The 15,063-nt window shown below is 42.4% G+C and overlaps 1 protein-coding gene across 3 annotated transcripts in view; it reads left to right on the top strand.

Moving 5' to 3' along the window:
• Nucleotides 1-15,063, top strand: part of oca2 (oculocutaneous albinism II) — a 526,553-nt gene that overhangs the window by 176,303 nt on the left and 335,187 nt on the right. For all 3 annotated transcript variants that reach the window (XM_043692287.1, XM_043692289.1, XM_043692288.1), the window contains exon 9: nt 4,740-4,893. In XM_043692287.1, the coding sequence (XP_043548222.1) occupies nt 4,740-4,893 (154 nt within the window). The remainder of the gene's footprint in view (nt 1-4,739; nt 4,894-15,063) is intronic.

The following is a 15,063-nucleotide window of genomic DNA, read 5'->3' as shown; positions in this document are numbered from 1 at the left end:
GCATTTGGATGGGTATATGAATAGGAAGGGTTTGCAGGGATATAGGCTGGGTGCTGGCAGGTGGGACTAGATTGGGTTGGGATATCTGGTTGGACCGAGGGGTCTGTTTCCATGCTGTACATCTCTATGACTCTATGACTTATAATGGACTGAATGGACTCCTTCCATACAGTGACCATTTTGTGATTCTGCAATTCTCTGTGAACAATAGGTTTACAATGTACTTGTAAAGCACAGGTTTTCAGAGTCTGGGATACATTGCTGAAGGATGTGGTGAAGGTAGATTCAAAGGGGATTGGATAAGTTCCTGTGGAGAGCAAATTTAAAGGGCTTTAGTGAAAGTTTAGGGGAATGGAACTAATTTGCAGTTCTTACAGTGACTTGGCACTGACACAAAGGTCTGTATGCACTGTATGATTTAATTATTTATGTGCACTTTTTTTTCAGTTGCTATTCCCACCCGAGTTAAGGTGATGACCACTTCTTCGCAGGTAGACAGGGTGGTGAAGAAGGCATTTGACATACTTGCCTTCATTGGTCAATGCATTCAGTACAGGATTTGGGATGTCATGTTGTGGCTATACAGGAGATGTTTAGAATACTGCATTCAATTCTGGTCTCCCTTCTATAGGAAAGATGTTATTAAACCTGGAAGGGTTCAGTAAAGATTTACAAGGATGCTTCCAGGTTTGGAAGGTTTGAGCTACATGGAGAAGTTGACTAGGCTAGGGCTGTTTTCCCTGGAGTGTCAGTGGCTGAGGAGTGACCTTATAGAGATTTATCAAATCATGAGGGGCATGGATAGGATAAATAGACAAGGTCTTTTTCCAGACTTGGGGGAGTCCAGAACTAGAGGGGCATAGGTTTAGGATGAAAGGGGAAAGACATAAAAGGGACCTGAGGGGCAACTCTTTCATGCAGAGGATGGTACGTGTATGGAATGAGCTGCCAGAGGAAGTGGTGGAGGCTGGTACAATTCCAACATTTGAAAGTTATCTAGATGGGTAAATGAATAGGAAGGGTTTAGAGAGATATGAGCCGGGTACTGGCAGGTGGGAGTAATTCAGTTTAGGATATCTGGTTGGCACAGATGAGTTGGACTGAAGGGTCTGTTGCCATGCTGTACAGCTGGAAGCCTCTATAAAAATAATATTTATTAAAAGCTCAGTTTTGAGTCCCCCCTCTGACACTTACTGCGCTATTCTGTTGATTTGATGTGTTATTGACTGTGGATAGTTTTGGATTGCGATTGAAGCTGCTGCTGTTTGTTTTATGAAGTCTAGTTACAGGTTTTGGTTGATGTTTTCAAAGTGTTTAGGGCTCAAATACACATGGTAATATGGATGGTTAAGTTGTACAGTGTTAGTGGGACCAGGTATCAGCAGCAGTGTGATGTTTTACAGTGAGACTAATTATGTATAAGACAAATGTCCATCAATTCACTGGTTACCTAAAGATTCCACTGTTGGACTGAGGTTTGCATGAATGAGTTGCTCAATAGTGCACCCTCTAGTGGAGAGTCAAAACAATGACGACAACTATTTACTTCTTCATTATTTTGTTATTCTGCAAAAATGTTTGCTGATACAGAAACTGTGGGCCACGTGCTCATTCAAACTATGTATGCACAAGCTTCCAGACCCTCTAAGTTGTTATGTCATGCACAAATTGCACAGAATGGTGCGACGTTAAAATGAGGTTCGGCAGTAGGATAAGACCTCCAGTATCTGTTGAGGAAGCAGTGGAAGGGGAGGGGGACGGTGTATCGTAGAGGGTGTGTGGGAGAAGACTGAACAGGGAGGGATAGGACTGGTGGGGTGGACAAGAGTATCAGAAAAGTGGGGGAGGGGTGGTATCAAAGGGGCATTTCCTGACTAAGGTTGTAGGCCATTCCAGTAATGAGAGTGAGGGCTGACTAGTCCACTCTCATTATCATTCTGCAGTATCTAGGCCATGATGTAACTTTTAAGATTCCTGGAGTGTTGCCAGGATTTCCTCCTTCCTTTCACCCCCTTCACCCCATACAGTACTGCCCCAAAGTTCACCAAATTAGCTGTGATGGGGTGTGTGGGGTGTTTGCAACCGGTGATCTCCTCTGTGTGGGAGACTGGGGCTGGATTTCTTAGTTGTCACAATCACGTCTTATTTATTTGACACTTTGCTATTCCTCTGCTCTGCTGGTTGGCCTCCTGCCTTCCACCTTTAATAAAATTCACCTCATCCATACCTCTTCCAGCAGCTCTCAAGCCCTGACCCTCCAAAATATTAATGCTCCTCCAGTTCTGGCCTTGAGTGCAGCACTGATGTTAATCAATCCACTTCTGGTGGCTGTGTCTTTATATACCTGGATTTTATTGTTGTGGAATTCCCTCTCTAAACCCTGCCCCATTTCTTCACCTCTTTTTCTTCCTTTAAGACACTTTCCAAGGTCTACCTGTTTGAACAAGACTTTCATCATTTGTCATAAAATCACTTCTGTTCTGATAGAAAGTCAAGATCTGAAACATTAACACTGTCTCTCCCTCCACAGATGCTGCCAGACTACCTGAGCATCTCCAGCATTTTCTGTTTTTATTTCTCATACAACCTTATACGACTTGGTGTCAAGTCTTATTTGAAACCCATTCCTGTGAAGGGACTAATGGATGCGTTACTAAATTTAAAGTGCTATATAAAGTCATGTTGTTGTCATTAACCATATTTGACTGCATGGGCAGTTGCATGGACAGCATGGGAATTGCAGGTAGACAGGGGGGTGAAGAAGGACTGCAGATGCTGGAGATCAGAGCTTAAAAATGTGTTTCTGGAAAAGCGCAGCAGGTCAGGCAGCATCCAAGGAGGAGGAGAATCGACGTTTCGGGCATAAGCCCTTCTTCAGGAATGAGGAGGGTGTGCCAAGCAGGCTAAGATAAAAGGTAGGGAGGAGGGACTTGGGGGAGGGGCATTGGGAATGCGATAGGTGAAGGAGGTGTTTGACACACTTGCTTTCATTGCATTCAGAATAGGAATTGGGATGCCATGTTGCGCTGTACAGGACATTGGTCAGGCCGTGTTGGAATGAGTTTGCGGAGATAAAAGATGTTTGGGCAACAGCAAATGAGACGTGGTAATTTGTTCATGCATTCTGTCAGTGTAATGCTGGGAGAGGCCAGAGATTACTCTGAAGCCGGCCTCAGTGTGAGGGTCCAATCACTCCCTTAATCTTCAGCTCAGAGGAGGAAGAAAAGTCAATGATGTTCTATTTTAAACACAATTACATTGTCTTTTCTTGTAGCATTAACATGGCGGCACGTACTTCCTCCCCCTGTATACTATTGGTTAATTAGTGCTGGCTTGTTCAACTATGGATTTCTAGTACATCAATCTATTATTAGTCTTGTTGCTGTGATCTGAATGGATCCCTTTTGGTATGTGGGAAACTGCACTCTCCGTGGTCACTTGTGACCTTTTATTTCTCCGCTCTGACGTCTGTGTCTGTCATTTTGTTCGAGATTATAACAGGACTTTCTTTGAGATTTCACACCATTCCAACACTCTTAACAGCTGTCCTTGATAAGAGACAGGGAGGCCCCTCTCGATTACTCTATTACTCATAATTAGTTTTTAAACCTTTCCTTCTAATTTTTTGTTTAATGATTTTATATATATATGTGTGTGTGTATGTGTGTTAAATCTATAATTTATTAGAAAACTATATCTACGATTATCTTAAAGAATCTTAATTACAACCTACTTGCAGTATTACAACTGATCAGAAAAAACTTAAAAGAAATAACTAATTGGTATGAAATGTTCTTATCTTCAGGATAGCAAAGAATAGTACATCCAACCTACTGAAAGGAAACAGACAACTATTGTTTTAAGTGCTGAGAGCACAAGCCTTATCCACACTCTCTAATTGCTGCTAAATATACTGCGAAGTTGGAGCTTTCATTGGCCATTTTTTCTGTACTGTCATGGGGCAGCCCTAACAAGCCACTTTTAGAACCCGTGTCCAATTCCAGTCCCCCTGCTCTGGAAAAAAATGCTTGAAACTTGAAAGAGTTCAGAAAAGATCTACAAGGATATTGCTGGGATTGGAGGGTTTGACGAATCGGGAGAGGCTGAATACGCTGAGGCTTTTTTTCCCTGGAGAGTCGGAGGTTAAGGGATGGGTGACCTTATAGAGGTTTATAAAATCATGAGGAGCATGGATAGGGTTAATATCAAAAGGTGTTTTCCTCAGGGTAGGTGAGTCCAAAACTAGAGGGGACAGGTTTAACATGAATCGGGAGAGGCTGAATACGCTGAGGCCTTTTTTCCCTGGAGAGTCGGAGGTTAAGGGATGGGTGACCTTATAGAGGTTTATAAAATCATGAGGAGCACGGATAGGGTTAATATCAAAAGGTGTTTTCCTCAGGGTAGGTGAGTCCCAAACTAGAGGGCACAGGTTTAACATGAGAGGGGAAAGATTGAAAAGGGAACTGTGGAGTGTTTCACGCAGAGGGTGGTACGTGTATGGAATGTACTGCCAGAGGAAGTGATGGAGGCTGGTACAATTACAACATTTAAAAGGTATCTAGATGGGTATATGAATGGGAAGGGTTTAGAGAGATGTGGGCCAAATACTGGCAAATGGACCTAGATTAATTTAGGATATCTGGTCAGCATGGACAAGTTGGACCAAAGGGTCTGTTTCTGTGATTTGTTATATAGAATGCTACAACTGTCTTTGACCAACAATTGTACATCTTTTGCAGCAATGACATCAGTTTGAGTATACTGGCCTTCCTCAAGAACAATGAAATGGTTCCACTCTCCATTCGTCACCATTATCTCAACGCAAATGTTGAGACTCAAGTTGCCATTGCATCCGTCATTTTGGCTGGAGTCTACGCACTTATTATATTTGAGGTAAGTCCTTTATGCCCATTGAGTAACCCATTCTGCCCCATCCTAGAGAGTCTAAAACATATTGCAAAGTTAAATTCAATTTGATCATTTTTTTTTATTGTGAATGAAGGAATTCCAGCATCCCAATTTAATTATGTAATCTAAGAAGATCCCTATTATTGTCAAACATTCATCCATTAATATTGTCTGATTAAGTCTTGCTGCATCCCAGCTAATATATAAAGCAATGGAGCATATAGCTGAATGATTCTAGTTTGTAATGCCAGTTAATGGTATTGTTAGCAGCTCAGACAGTACTGATGACTAGTTATTCGTACTGATTACTAGTTATTCGTACTGATGCAGCACAGACCAGCTGGGTTGCTGGGGGATGGGGGTGGGGTGCTATGTCTTCATGGATGGAGATCTGTGCCATTGTATATACTGCCCTCCTTTTTGAAAAGATCTTTGACAGAAAGGTGAGAAAGCTAAGATTCAGGAGGAAGCAGAAGGATGTGCACTGCGGCCAATCCAACGAAAGGCTGGAGTTGAATGATCCTTTGAAGAGATCCCAGGAATTGACAAGGTTACAGTTCATGGCTTCTCTGAATGTACAATAGTACACATTCAGAAGGGATTAGCTTAAACACTTTGTCAATACACAAGATCCAAATCTGTTGTATAACAGGTTATTATTATCAGACCAAATCCAATCAGATTGAATTACATAGTGACAAAATTACTTTGCATGCTGCAAATGACTAGATGCAGTGTCACCACATGATATAGAACATTTATTTATTCCATCTCTTCACATCTATCTGAATGCCTTAATATTTAATGGAATTATCACTAAATCCTCATTATCCATATCCTGGATAATACACTTAATAGAAACGGAATGGGACTAACTATATAAAGCACTATGGTTAAAAGAGTCATTTAAAGGTTAGGAGTCCTACACTGAGTAACTCACTTCCTGACTCTCCATAGTCTGTCCATTATCTACAAGGCACATGTCAGGCATGTAAGGCAATACAATCCACTTACCTGGATGAGTGCAGAGCCAGTAACACTCAATGATTGGCACCATCCAGAATAAATAGTCTGCTTGGTTGGCATCCCACCCACCATCTTCTTCTGTTCCAACATTCACTCCCTTCACCATCAATGACAGTAGCAGCAGTTAGTATGATCTACAGGATACACCGCAGAAACTCACCAAAACTTCTCAAAACTCATGGGCTCTCCCATCTAGAAGGACATGGGAGCACCACATTCAAGTTCCCCTCCAAGTCTCACATCATCCTGACTTGGACATTCATCACTGTTGCTGAGTCAAAATCCAGGAACTCGCTTCCTAACCACCTTGTGGGTGTACCAACACCATACACACTGCAGAGGTTTTGGAAGACACCTTTTCAAGGACAGGTAAGAATTGGCAATAAATGCTGGCCCAGCCAGCAACACCCACATCCTGTGTGCAAATTTAAAAAAAAATGTCTTATGTACACCAGGATCCATATGTTGTTTCTTGTAGATGAAAGTGAAGGGATCGTTTATCAGTGATATATTTAATAATGAAAGACTCATGGAGCAATATAGCTTTAAATGGCCTTGCAGTAGATCTTGACGTTTTGCGATAATTGGATGGACATTAGTAAATTGGAAACTCACCTTACCTTACTCCCAATGATTATTTCAGTTGAGTTCAATTGGTACAGATGTAAAGCATGATGCTGACTTGCTGTTATCCATACCACACAACCACAGAAAGTTGGGATTACTCTTTTAAGTAGCCTGTGGTGCACTGAAATCACGCTGAACTAATTGTGCCTTCTCTACTTCTGGGTCCCAAATGCTCCCAGTTTCCAATGTTTTGTGAAAGTTATTGTTACAGACATGCGGGGGATTACAGAAACAATTATGTTCTGATATTTTACTAAGTAACAGAATCAGGTGGATATAACTTAATAATGAGTTGTTATTTGAATGAGATTTTATTGTCCTGTGCACTCAAGTATAGGAATACAGGAGGAGAAAGTGAGGACTGCAGATGCTGGAGATCAGAGCTGAAAATGTGTTGCTGGAAAAGCACAGCAGGTCAGGCAGCATCCAAGGAGCAGGAGAATCGACATTTCGGGCATGAGCCTGATTCCTGAAGAAGGGCTCATGCCCGAAACGTCGATTCTCCTGCTCCTTGGATGCTGCCTGACCTGCTGTGCTTTTCCAGCAACACATTTTCAGTATAGGAATACAGGAGCACAGTGAAAAGTATACAAAGTCATCATTCTCCACTGCCATCTTGGTTACAAAAACCAGAATTAAAACAAAACTGAGATAAAAAGAATCAAGCTAAAAGAAAAAAAAATCCAGATCTAAAAGAAAGAAAAATATCCAGATCTTAAATCACATCTCAATAAAGGTGTGTAGAACAATCACTCTCCGATGCAGGTGTCTGGGCCTAGCCACAGCCCAAGCCTTTTCCTGCTGCTACTTGTGGTCTTCAGGAGGAGCTTAGCTGTCACTGAAATTGCTGCCCACATTTCGATGAGAGGAATCACAACCTTGCTGCTGCCGCCCACCATTCTGTGAATGGCTTGCTCTTGCTGCCGTGCCAACGGAAAAGGTTTTAAAGAAAACATTAGATTCTCTACAGTGTGGAAACAGGCCCTTCGGCCCAAAGAGTAACCCACCCAGACCTGTTTCCCTCTGACCAATGCACCTACCACTATGGGCAATTTAGCATGGCCAACCCACCTGACCTGCACATCTTTGGACTGTGGGAGGAAACCGGAGCACCCGGAGGAAACCCACGCAGACACGAGGAGAATGTGCAAACTCCACACAGACAGTCGCCCAAGGCTGTAATCGAACCTGGGTCCCTGGCACTGTGAGGCTGCCATTCTAACCACCGAGTCACTGTGACACCCCAAGGAAAGAAGAAAAAAGAAAAGAAAGAGGATAAATAAAGAAAAATAGCCAAAGTAAAAATTAAAAAGGAAAGAAAAAGCAGAGGGGAGCCCCAAGCTCAGCAGCCATCATGAAATAAATTCTGGGATGCTTTCACAATGAGCAGGCTGTCAAAATCTGGTTCAGATTCTAGCGAGAACATGCTGCTCAGCTTCATGCAAAGCGACCTAGCTTGTTATAAATTGATTCTTGCAATGTGGGCATTGCTGCCCGAGCTGATCTTTATTGCCCACCTTTCATTCCCAACAATGGAAATATGAACTGACTGGCCAGGGTTATTGAAGTTGGTAGTTAAGAATTGACCACATTTCTGTGGCTCTGTGCTGACAGATCAGAATGACAGATTTCCTACCCTAAAGGGTGTTCATGAATTAGGTTACTACAATAGTTACTATTCAACCAGTTTTAAATTTATTGATTCATATTTCTCTAGCTATCCTAGTGGGATTCAAACCCAAGTTCCTCAGCACATTAATCAGTCTCTCTGGATTACTGGGACAGTAACAATACCACTGCACCATCAACTCCCCAACATGGCAACTGCTGGCCAACTGCACACCATGGCATTTTCTAAAGTGACTAGATTCCTTTATTTGTAGCTATGTGTAATATCTTCACAAACTACAACAATCCCAAAAGGTGAGGGAACACAGCTCAATGCTGGAGTTCAATGGGAGATTTTGGGGTGCATTGCAATTATAGGAACTGTGCAGATTTCCCAGCGAGTAGCTGACATGGAAGCACACGCTGCCAATGTGTGTGGTTCATGAAATAGAAAAAAATAGAATTGCTGTAGCAGTTTGAGAGGATGGTGGTTCTGTAATTGCTTGGTAGTTTTCTTTCTGAACCAAGGGCCATTTTACATTGACCTGTAATTGCTTCATGCTAAATGCCCAATACAGATAACATGTTTCCATTGTTGGGCTGTGCACAGAGCCAATCTGTAAAATTACAAGACATTTTTTCCTTTGCTGCATTGCATTGACTCTTCAAGGTAACAACACACTGACTATTTTTTTAAGGCAGTATGTTGCTAATTTCAAGTATTTTCTGTTTTATGGGCCTTTCAAGTCTCCCTGGAGTACAAAAGTCTCGACAGACTCTACCGCGGGTCTGTCAGAATGCCATCTTTCAGCTGGGGAGTTAGACTGAAGCCTTCAGTTTAGTTTCTCATGTGGATACAAGAGATCCCATGGCAGTATGTTGAAGAAGAACATGCAAATTTATTATAGAGTCATAGAGATATACGGCATGGAATAAGACCATTTGGTCCAACTCGTCCATGCTGATCTGATATCCTATGTAAATCTAGTCCCATTTGCTAGAATTTGGCCCCATCCCTCTAAATCCCCCCTGTTCATATGCCCATCCAGATGCCTTTTAAATGTTGTAATCGTACCAACCTCCACCACTTCCTCCAGCAGCTCGTTCCATGCACACTCTATCCGCTGCAAGATAAAGTTGCCCCTTAGGTCCCTTTTATATCTTTCTCCTCTCACCTTAAACCTATGCCCTCTAGTTTTGGATTCCCCCACTGCAGGGAAAAAAACACTTGTCTATTAATCTTATGCATGCCCCTCATGTTTTTACTAACCTCTATAAGGCCAACCCTCAGCCTCCGACACTCCAGGGAAAACAGCCCCAGCCTACTTAGCCTCTCGCTATAGCTCAAACCCTCCAACCCTTGCAACATTCTCGTAACTTTTTCTGAACCCTTTCAATTTTCATAACATCCTTCGTATAGGAGGGAGACCAGAATTGCATGCAATACTCCAAAAGTGGCCTAACCAATGTCCTGTACAGCCGCAACATGACCTCCCAACTCCTATATTCAATGCACTGATCAATAAAGGCAAGCATACCAAATGCCTCCTTCACGATCCTATCTACCTGAGACTGCATTTTGAAGGGCTATGAACCTCAACTCCAAGGAATCTTTATTCAGCAACACTCCCCAGGACTTTACCTTAAGTGTATAAGTCTTGCTCTGATTTGCTTTTCCAAAATGCAGCACCTCATAATTATCGAAGTTAAACTCAATCTGCCACTTCACAACCCATTGGCCCATCTGATCAAGATCCTGTTGTACTTTGAGGCAACTTTCTTTGCTTTCCACAACACCTCCAATTTTAGGGTCACCTACAAACTTACTAACCATACCTCTTATGCTCTCATCCAAATCATTTATATAATAATGAAAAGCAGTGGAACCAGCACCGATCCTTGTTGCACACTGCTGGTCACAGGCTTCCACTTTGAAAGGCAACCCTCCACCACCACCCTCTGTCTTCTACCTTTGAGCCAGTTCTGTATCCCAATGGCTAGTTCTCCCTGTATTCCTTGAGATCTAACCTTGCTAACCAGTCTACCATGAGGAACCTTGTCGAGCGCCTTACTGCAGTCCATATAGATGATGTCCACTGCTCTGCCCTCATCAATCTTCTTTGTAATTTCTTCAAAAAACTCAATCAAGTTAGTGAGACTCAGATTCCCATGCACAAGGCCATGCAAGCTCTCCTTAGTCAGTCCTTGCCTTTCTAAATATGTAGGAGGAAGTGAGGACTGCAGATGCTGGAGATCAGAGCTTAAAATGTGTTGCTGGAAAAGCGCAGCAGGTCAATAAATATGTGTAAATCCTATCCCTCACTTATTATTGCTGATTACTGATGTACTGGCATTTATTACTGAAGGGGGTGAGATCAGTTGACCTGGGTAGGAGGTACTGGTGAGTGATGCCAACAGTGCAGGTTCAATTCCTGCACCAACTGAGATTACCATGAAAGAATCTCCTTCTCAATCTCTCCCTTCCCCTGAAGTATTGTGACCCTCAGTTTAAGCCATCACCAGTTATCTCTTTCTAATGAGAGTACAATCTTATAGGTTGGTAAGACGATGGCAACTTTAGCTGTGATCATGTCACTTCTGAAGAGTCACGTTGGACTTGAATGTTTCTCTGTTGCTGTTTGCCATTTCTCTAGCATTCTTTGTATTTGTTTCAGATTTACAGTGTCTGCAGTATTTTCTTTTTATTAAGGGAATTTAAATGCTGATCTCTGATCATGCTCAAATCTCTCGAGCGTGAGTCAAACCCAGACCCTTTTACCTCCAAATAATTTCAAAATCTGAGCTGACGTCTTACAGTGTGATTTATTTTCGAACTGGAACGTATTGACTGACCCATTAAGAAAATCTGAATGTACTACTACTTTTAGTTTAGTCTGCATTGTTGAAATGCTTCACAAAGTATGTATTATATGTATTGCTCTTTTGTCTGGTCTATTAGAGACTTGAGTTGTGTGACGTTGCATCTCTTTGTTATGACAGACAATAATGGCAACTTCCCACAATAGGTATGAGACTGTGAGGTACGAGTCATGACTCAGAACACCAACCCTCAGCTGACAGCCTTTCTGCTTCCTACTGATTATCCCTAACTAGGTCCATCATTGAGCATCTTGTGCATGAGTGAGCTGCAAGAGTACGATGTCAAATAAAAGCCTTTGTACAAAGACTTTTGTTCAATGGGGAAAGAGTCTCATCAGAGTGCCAAAATAGTTTTGAATTAAAGCTGTGAGATTCTGATAATGAACAATCCTCAAAGCTGGATGTGATGATCCCACAGGATTTCTATATTCCTTAACAAAGGAATATTCAACAGGCCAGATATCCGGAGTGGAATTTACGTTAGTAGAGTCATTTCTTTTGACACTTGCGGCTTCTGCATATTTTATACACATTAATTCTGAATAAGACTATTAAAAATTAGCCAAGGATTTTCAGTTAAGAATGTCTTCATGTGCCGTTTAGCTAGGAATCAGACCTTTAGAAAAGTAATTGCAATTGTGTTGTATTATATCTGAGCCGTGTTGTACTCCATGCAAATATGGTTTCAATTATTTAACTGGTGGTTGTTTGAGAAGATTTGAAGTTTTTTTCCTGCAATTGTCAATGCTTTTAAACCCAGTTAATAACATTTGCTTTTAGATTAAAAGCCTAATTCATATAATTCAAGTCAGTAAGGCGATATACAGTCTATACCATGGTTTGCTCAATAACGTGCCGCTAATGAATAAATTCTGCAGGTAATAATATTGAACTATATTTTCTACAGTTACTCAATTACATTGATGAAAGCATTACTTTATTTCAGTTACTTTTCCTTTCTCAATTTATATTATACTTTAATCCCAGCATATGCAAGACTATAAAAGCTGGATATGACCATTGATGATAATAGCGGTGTCATAGGGACATGAGCAAGGGAGATAGTTTTTTTTTTAATAATTTCACACCATTCAGTTAGATCATGGCTAATTTACACTTCAATGTTATTTAATCACCTTTGCCCTATCCTTACTGAATTGAGAAGGAGCTTCTTCACCCAGAGGGTTGTTAATCTGTGGAATTCCTTGCCCAATGAAGTCATTGATGCTATTTCAGTAAATGTTTTGAAAGCTAAGGTAGTTTATTTTTGAAAAACAAAGGAATTAAGGAATACAGTGAGAGTGTGGGTAAGTGGAGCTGAGTCCATGAAAAGATCTGCCATGATCTTATTGAATGGTGGAGCAGACTCTAAGGGCCGAACGGCCTACTCCTGCTCCTAGTTCTTCTGCTGTTACGTTGTTATCTAACACTATGTGTCTTGGTAAAATCTTCAGGCAGCCATGGCTTTATATGGAAGGGACATAGTTCCACATTCCTATTATTGCCTGTGTGGAAAAAGTGTTTCCTGTTTTTGTTTCTCAATGACATAGCTCTGACTTTAAGACTATGCCCCTTCACCCTTAATGCCCTCAACAGAAGGTGGAGTGTCATCAAATCTAATGACCCAATTCAATCAGTTTAACTTTTGAATGCCTCAATTCATCATTTCTCAAACTTTTGCAAGTTCAAGAATACAAGACAACCTATTCAACCAAAGCCCTCATAGTTTAACACTCGGAGTTCTAGTATGATTATTGTTTCATCTACGCTGCACCTTTTGCAAGGACAGTACATTCTTCTTGAGATTTGGTATCTAGAGCTGAATGCAGTATTTCAGGTGGAGACTGTTCATTATTCTGTGCAACTAAAGCATAACTCCTCCTCTTTGTGTGTCAGACCCTTATGATAAACGCCAATATTCCTGATGAAGGCCTTATGCCCGAAACGTCGATCCTCCTGCTCCTCAGATGCTGCCTGACCTGCTGTGCTTTTCCAGCACCACACGCACGACCTTCCATTACCCGTCCTTAATTTGCTTTTGATTCTTTTGAACATTTGGCTTACACTGTCTAGTGTTTAAAAGGAGAGCGACTGTTACAACACAGGACAATGGATTGTCATATGAACACACTATGAATTTTTCCTGTAGCAGTAAACTCTACAGTTAAATCTGATGGAATACGTGTGCCCTGTTAGGTATTTCACCTAAGCCTGCACATCCCTGCACACTGCAGGGCATTTTTAGCATGACCAGTTGGCCTAACCTGTACATCTTTGGAGTGTGGGAGGAAACCAGAGCATCCAGCAGAAACCCACACAGACGTGGGGAGAATGTACAAACTCCTCATGGACAGTCACCCGAGGCTGGAATGAAACTCAGATCCCTAGCGCACTGAGGCAGCAGTGCTAACCACTGTTCCACTGTCTTGTCTCTCATTCTTCTAAACTGCTGTAAGTAGGCCTTATACAGGTCTTCCCAGTGACTTCTTTCTTTTGTCATTATTTACTTCCACTCAAATGGACTCCATATCATCCAAGCCTACATTACCTCTCACAACTGGCCACATTTCATCTCCTCTTAACAATGCTACGCCAACGTTTTCCTCCCGCCTGTCTTTCTGAGAGGCCAAATATCCCTGAATATTATGTTCCTAATTCTGATCTCCTTGTCGCCATGTCTCTGTAATAGCTAGAAGATCACATCCATTTATCTTGATTTGTAATGCCAGTTTGTCAACCTCATTCCAAATGCTTTGAGCATTAAGATAGAACGGTTTGTCTTTTTGCCATTTTAGTATTTTAACTGTTCTTTCTTTTAGTACTGCTCTTGTTTTCTCTTTCCCATGTCACCCTCTTTAGGTTCCCAACCCGCCTCCCATTCTAGTTTAAATACACCTGTCCAGACTAGCAAATACAGTGCCGAGATCCCAGCCCTTCCCAGGTGTAACCTGTCTGGTTTCCCCTGCTCCCACCTCCCCCAGAACTGGTCCCAAACTTCCAGGAGTATGAAACCTTCTCCCTAGCACCAACTTTCCAGCCAGGCATACATCTGATGAAGCCCTTCCTGACGAAGGGCTTTTGCCCGAAATGTCGATTCTCCTGCTCCTCGGATGCTGTCTGACCTGCTGTGCTCTACCAGCACCACACTCTCAACTCTAATCTCCAGCATCTGCAGTCCTCACTTTCGCCTATACATCTGATATATCCCACCATTTCTGCTCTGACTAGCATGTGGCACTGGTGTAATCCTGAAATCACTACCTTTTGCGGTCTTACTTTTCAACTTGTTTCCTAACACCCTATATTCTGCTTTTAAGACCTCATCCATTTTTTTTAAACCTATGTTGGTGGTAATGATGTGTGATATGCTGAAAATGTGTTGCTGGAAAAGCGCAGCAGGTCAGGCAGCATCCAAGGAACAGGAGAATCGACGTTTCGGGCATAAGTCATTCTTCAGGAATGAGGAAAGTGTGTCCATCAGGCTAAGATAAAAGGTGGGGAGGAGGGACTTGGGGGAGGAGCGTTGGAATTGCGATAGGTGGAGGGTGGTCATGGTGAGGGTGATAGTCCGGAGTGGGGTGGGGGCGGAGAGGTCAGGAAGAAGATTGCAGGTTAGGAAGGCGGTGCTGAGTTTGAGGGATTTGACTGAGACAAGGTGGGGGGAGGGGAAATGAGGAAACTGGAGAAATCTGAGTTCATCCCTTGTGGTTGGAGGGTTCCTAGGCGGAAGATGAGGCGCTCTTCCTCCAACCGTCGTGTTGCTATGGTCTGGCGATGGAGGAATCCAAGGACCTGCATGTCCTTGGTGGAGTAGAAGGGGGAGTTGAAGTGTTGAGCCACAGGGTGGTTGGGTTGGTTGGTCCGGGTATCCCAGAGGTGTTCTCTGAAACGTTCCGCAAGTAGGCGGCCTGTCTCCCCAATATAGAGGAGGCCACATCGGGTACAGAGGATGCAATAGATGATATGTGTGGAGGTACAGGTGAATCTGTGGCGGATATGGAAGTTTCCTGTGGG

Source organism: Chiloscyllium plagiosum, chromosome 6 (genome assembly GCF_004010195.1).
Source record: "Chiloscyllium plagiosum isolate BGI_BamShark_2017 chromosome 6, ASM401019v2, whole genome shotgun sequence".
NCBI classification, from domain to species: Eukaryota; Metazoa; Chordata; class Chondrichthyes; order Orectolobiformes; family Hemiscylliidae; genus Chiloscyllium; species Chiloscyllium plagiosum.
Note: the sequence above shows the minus strand (reverse complement) of the source record. Positions and strands in the feature narration are given on the sequence as shown.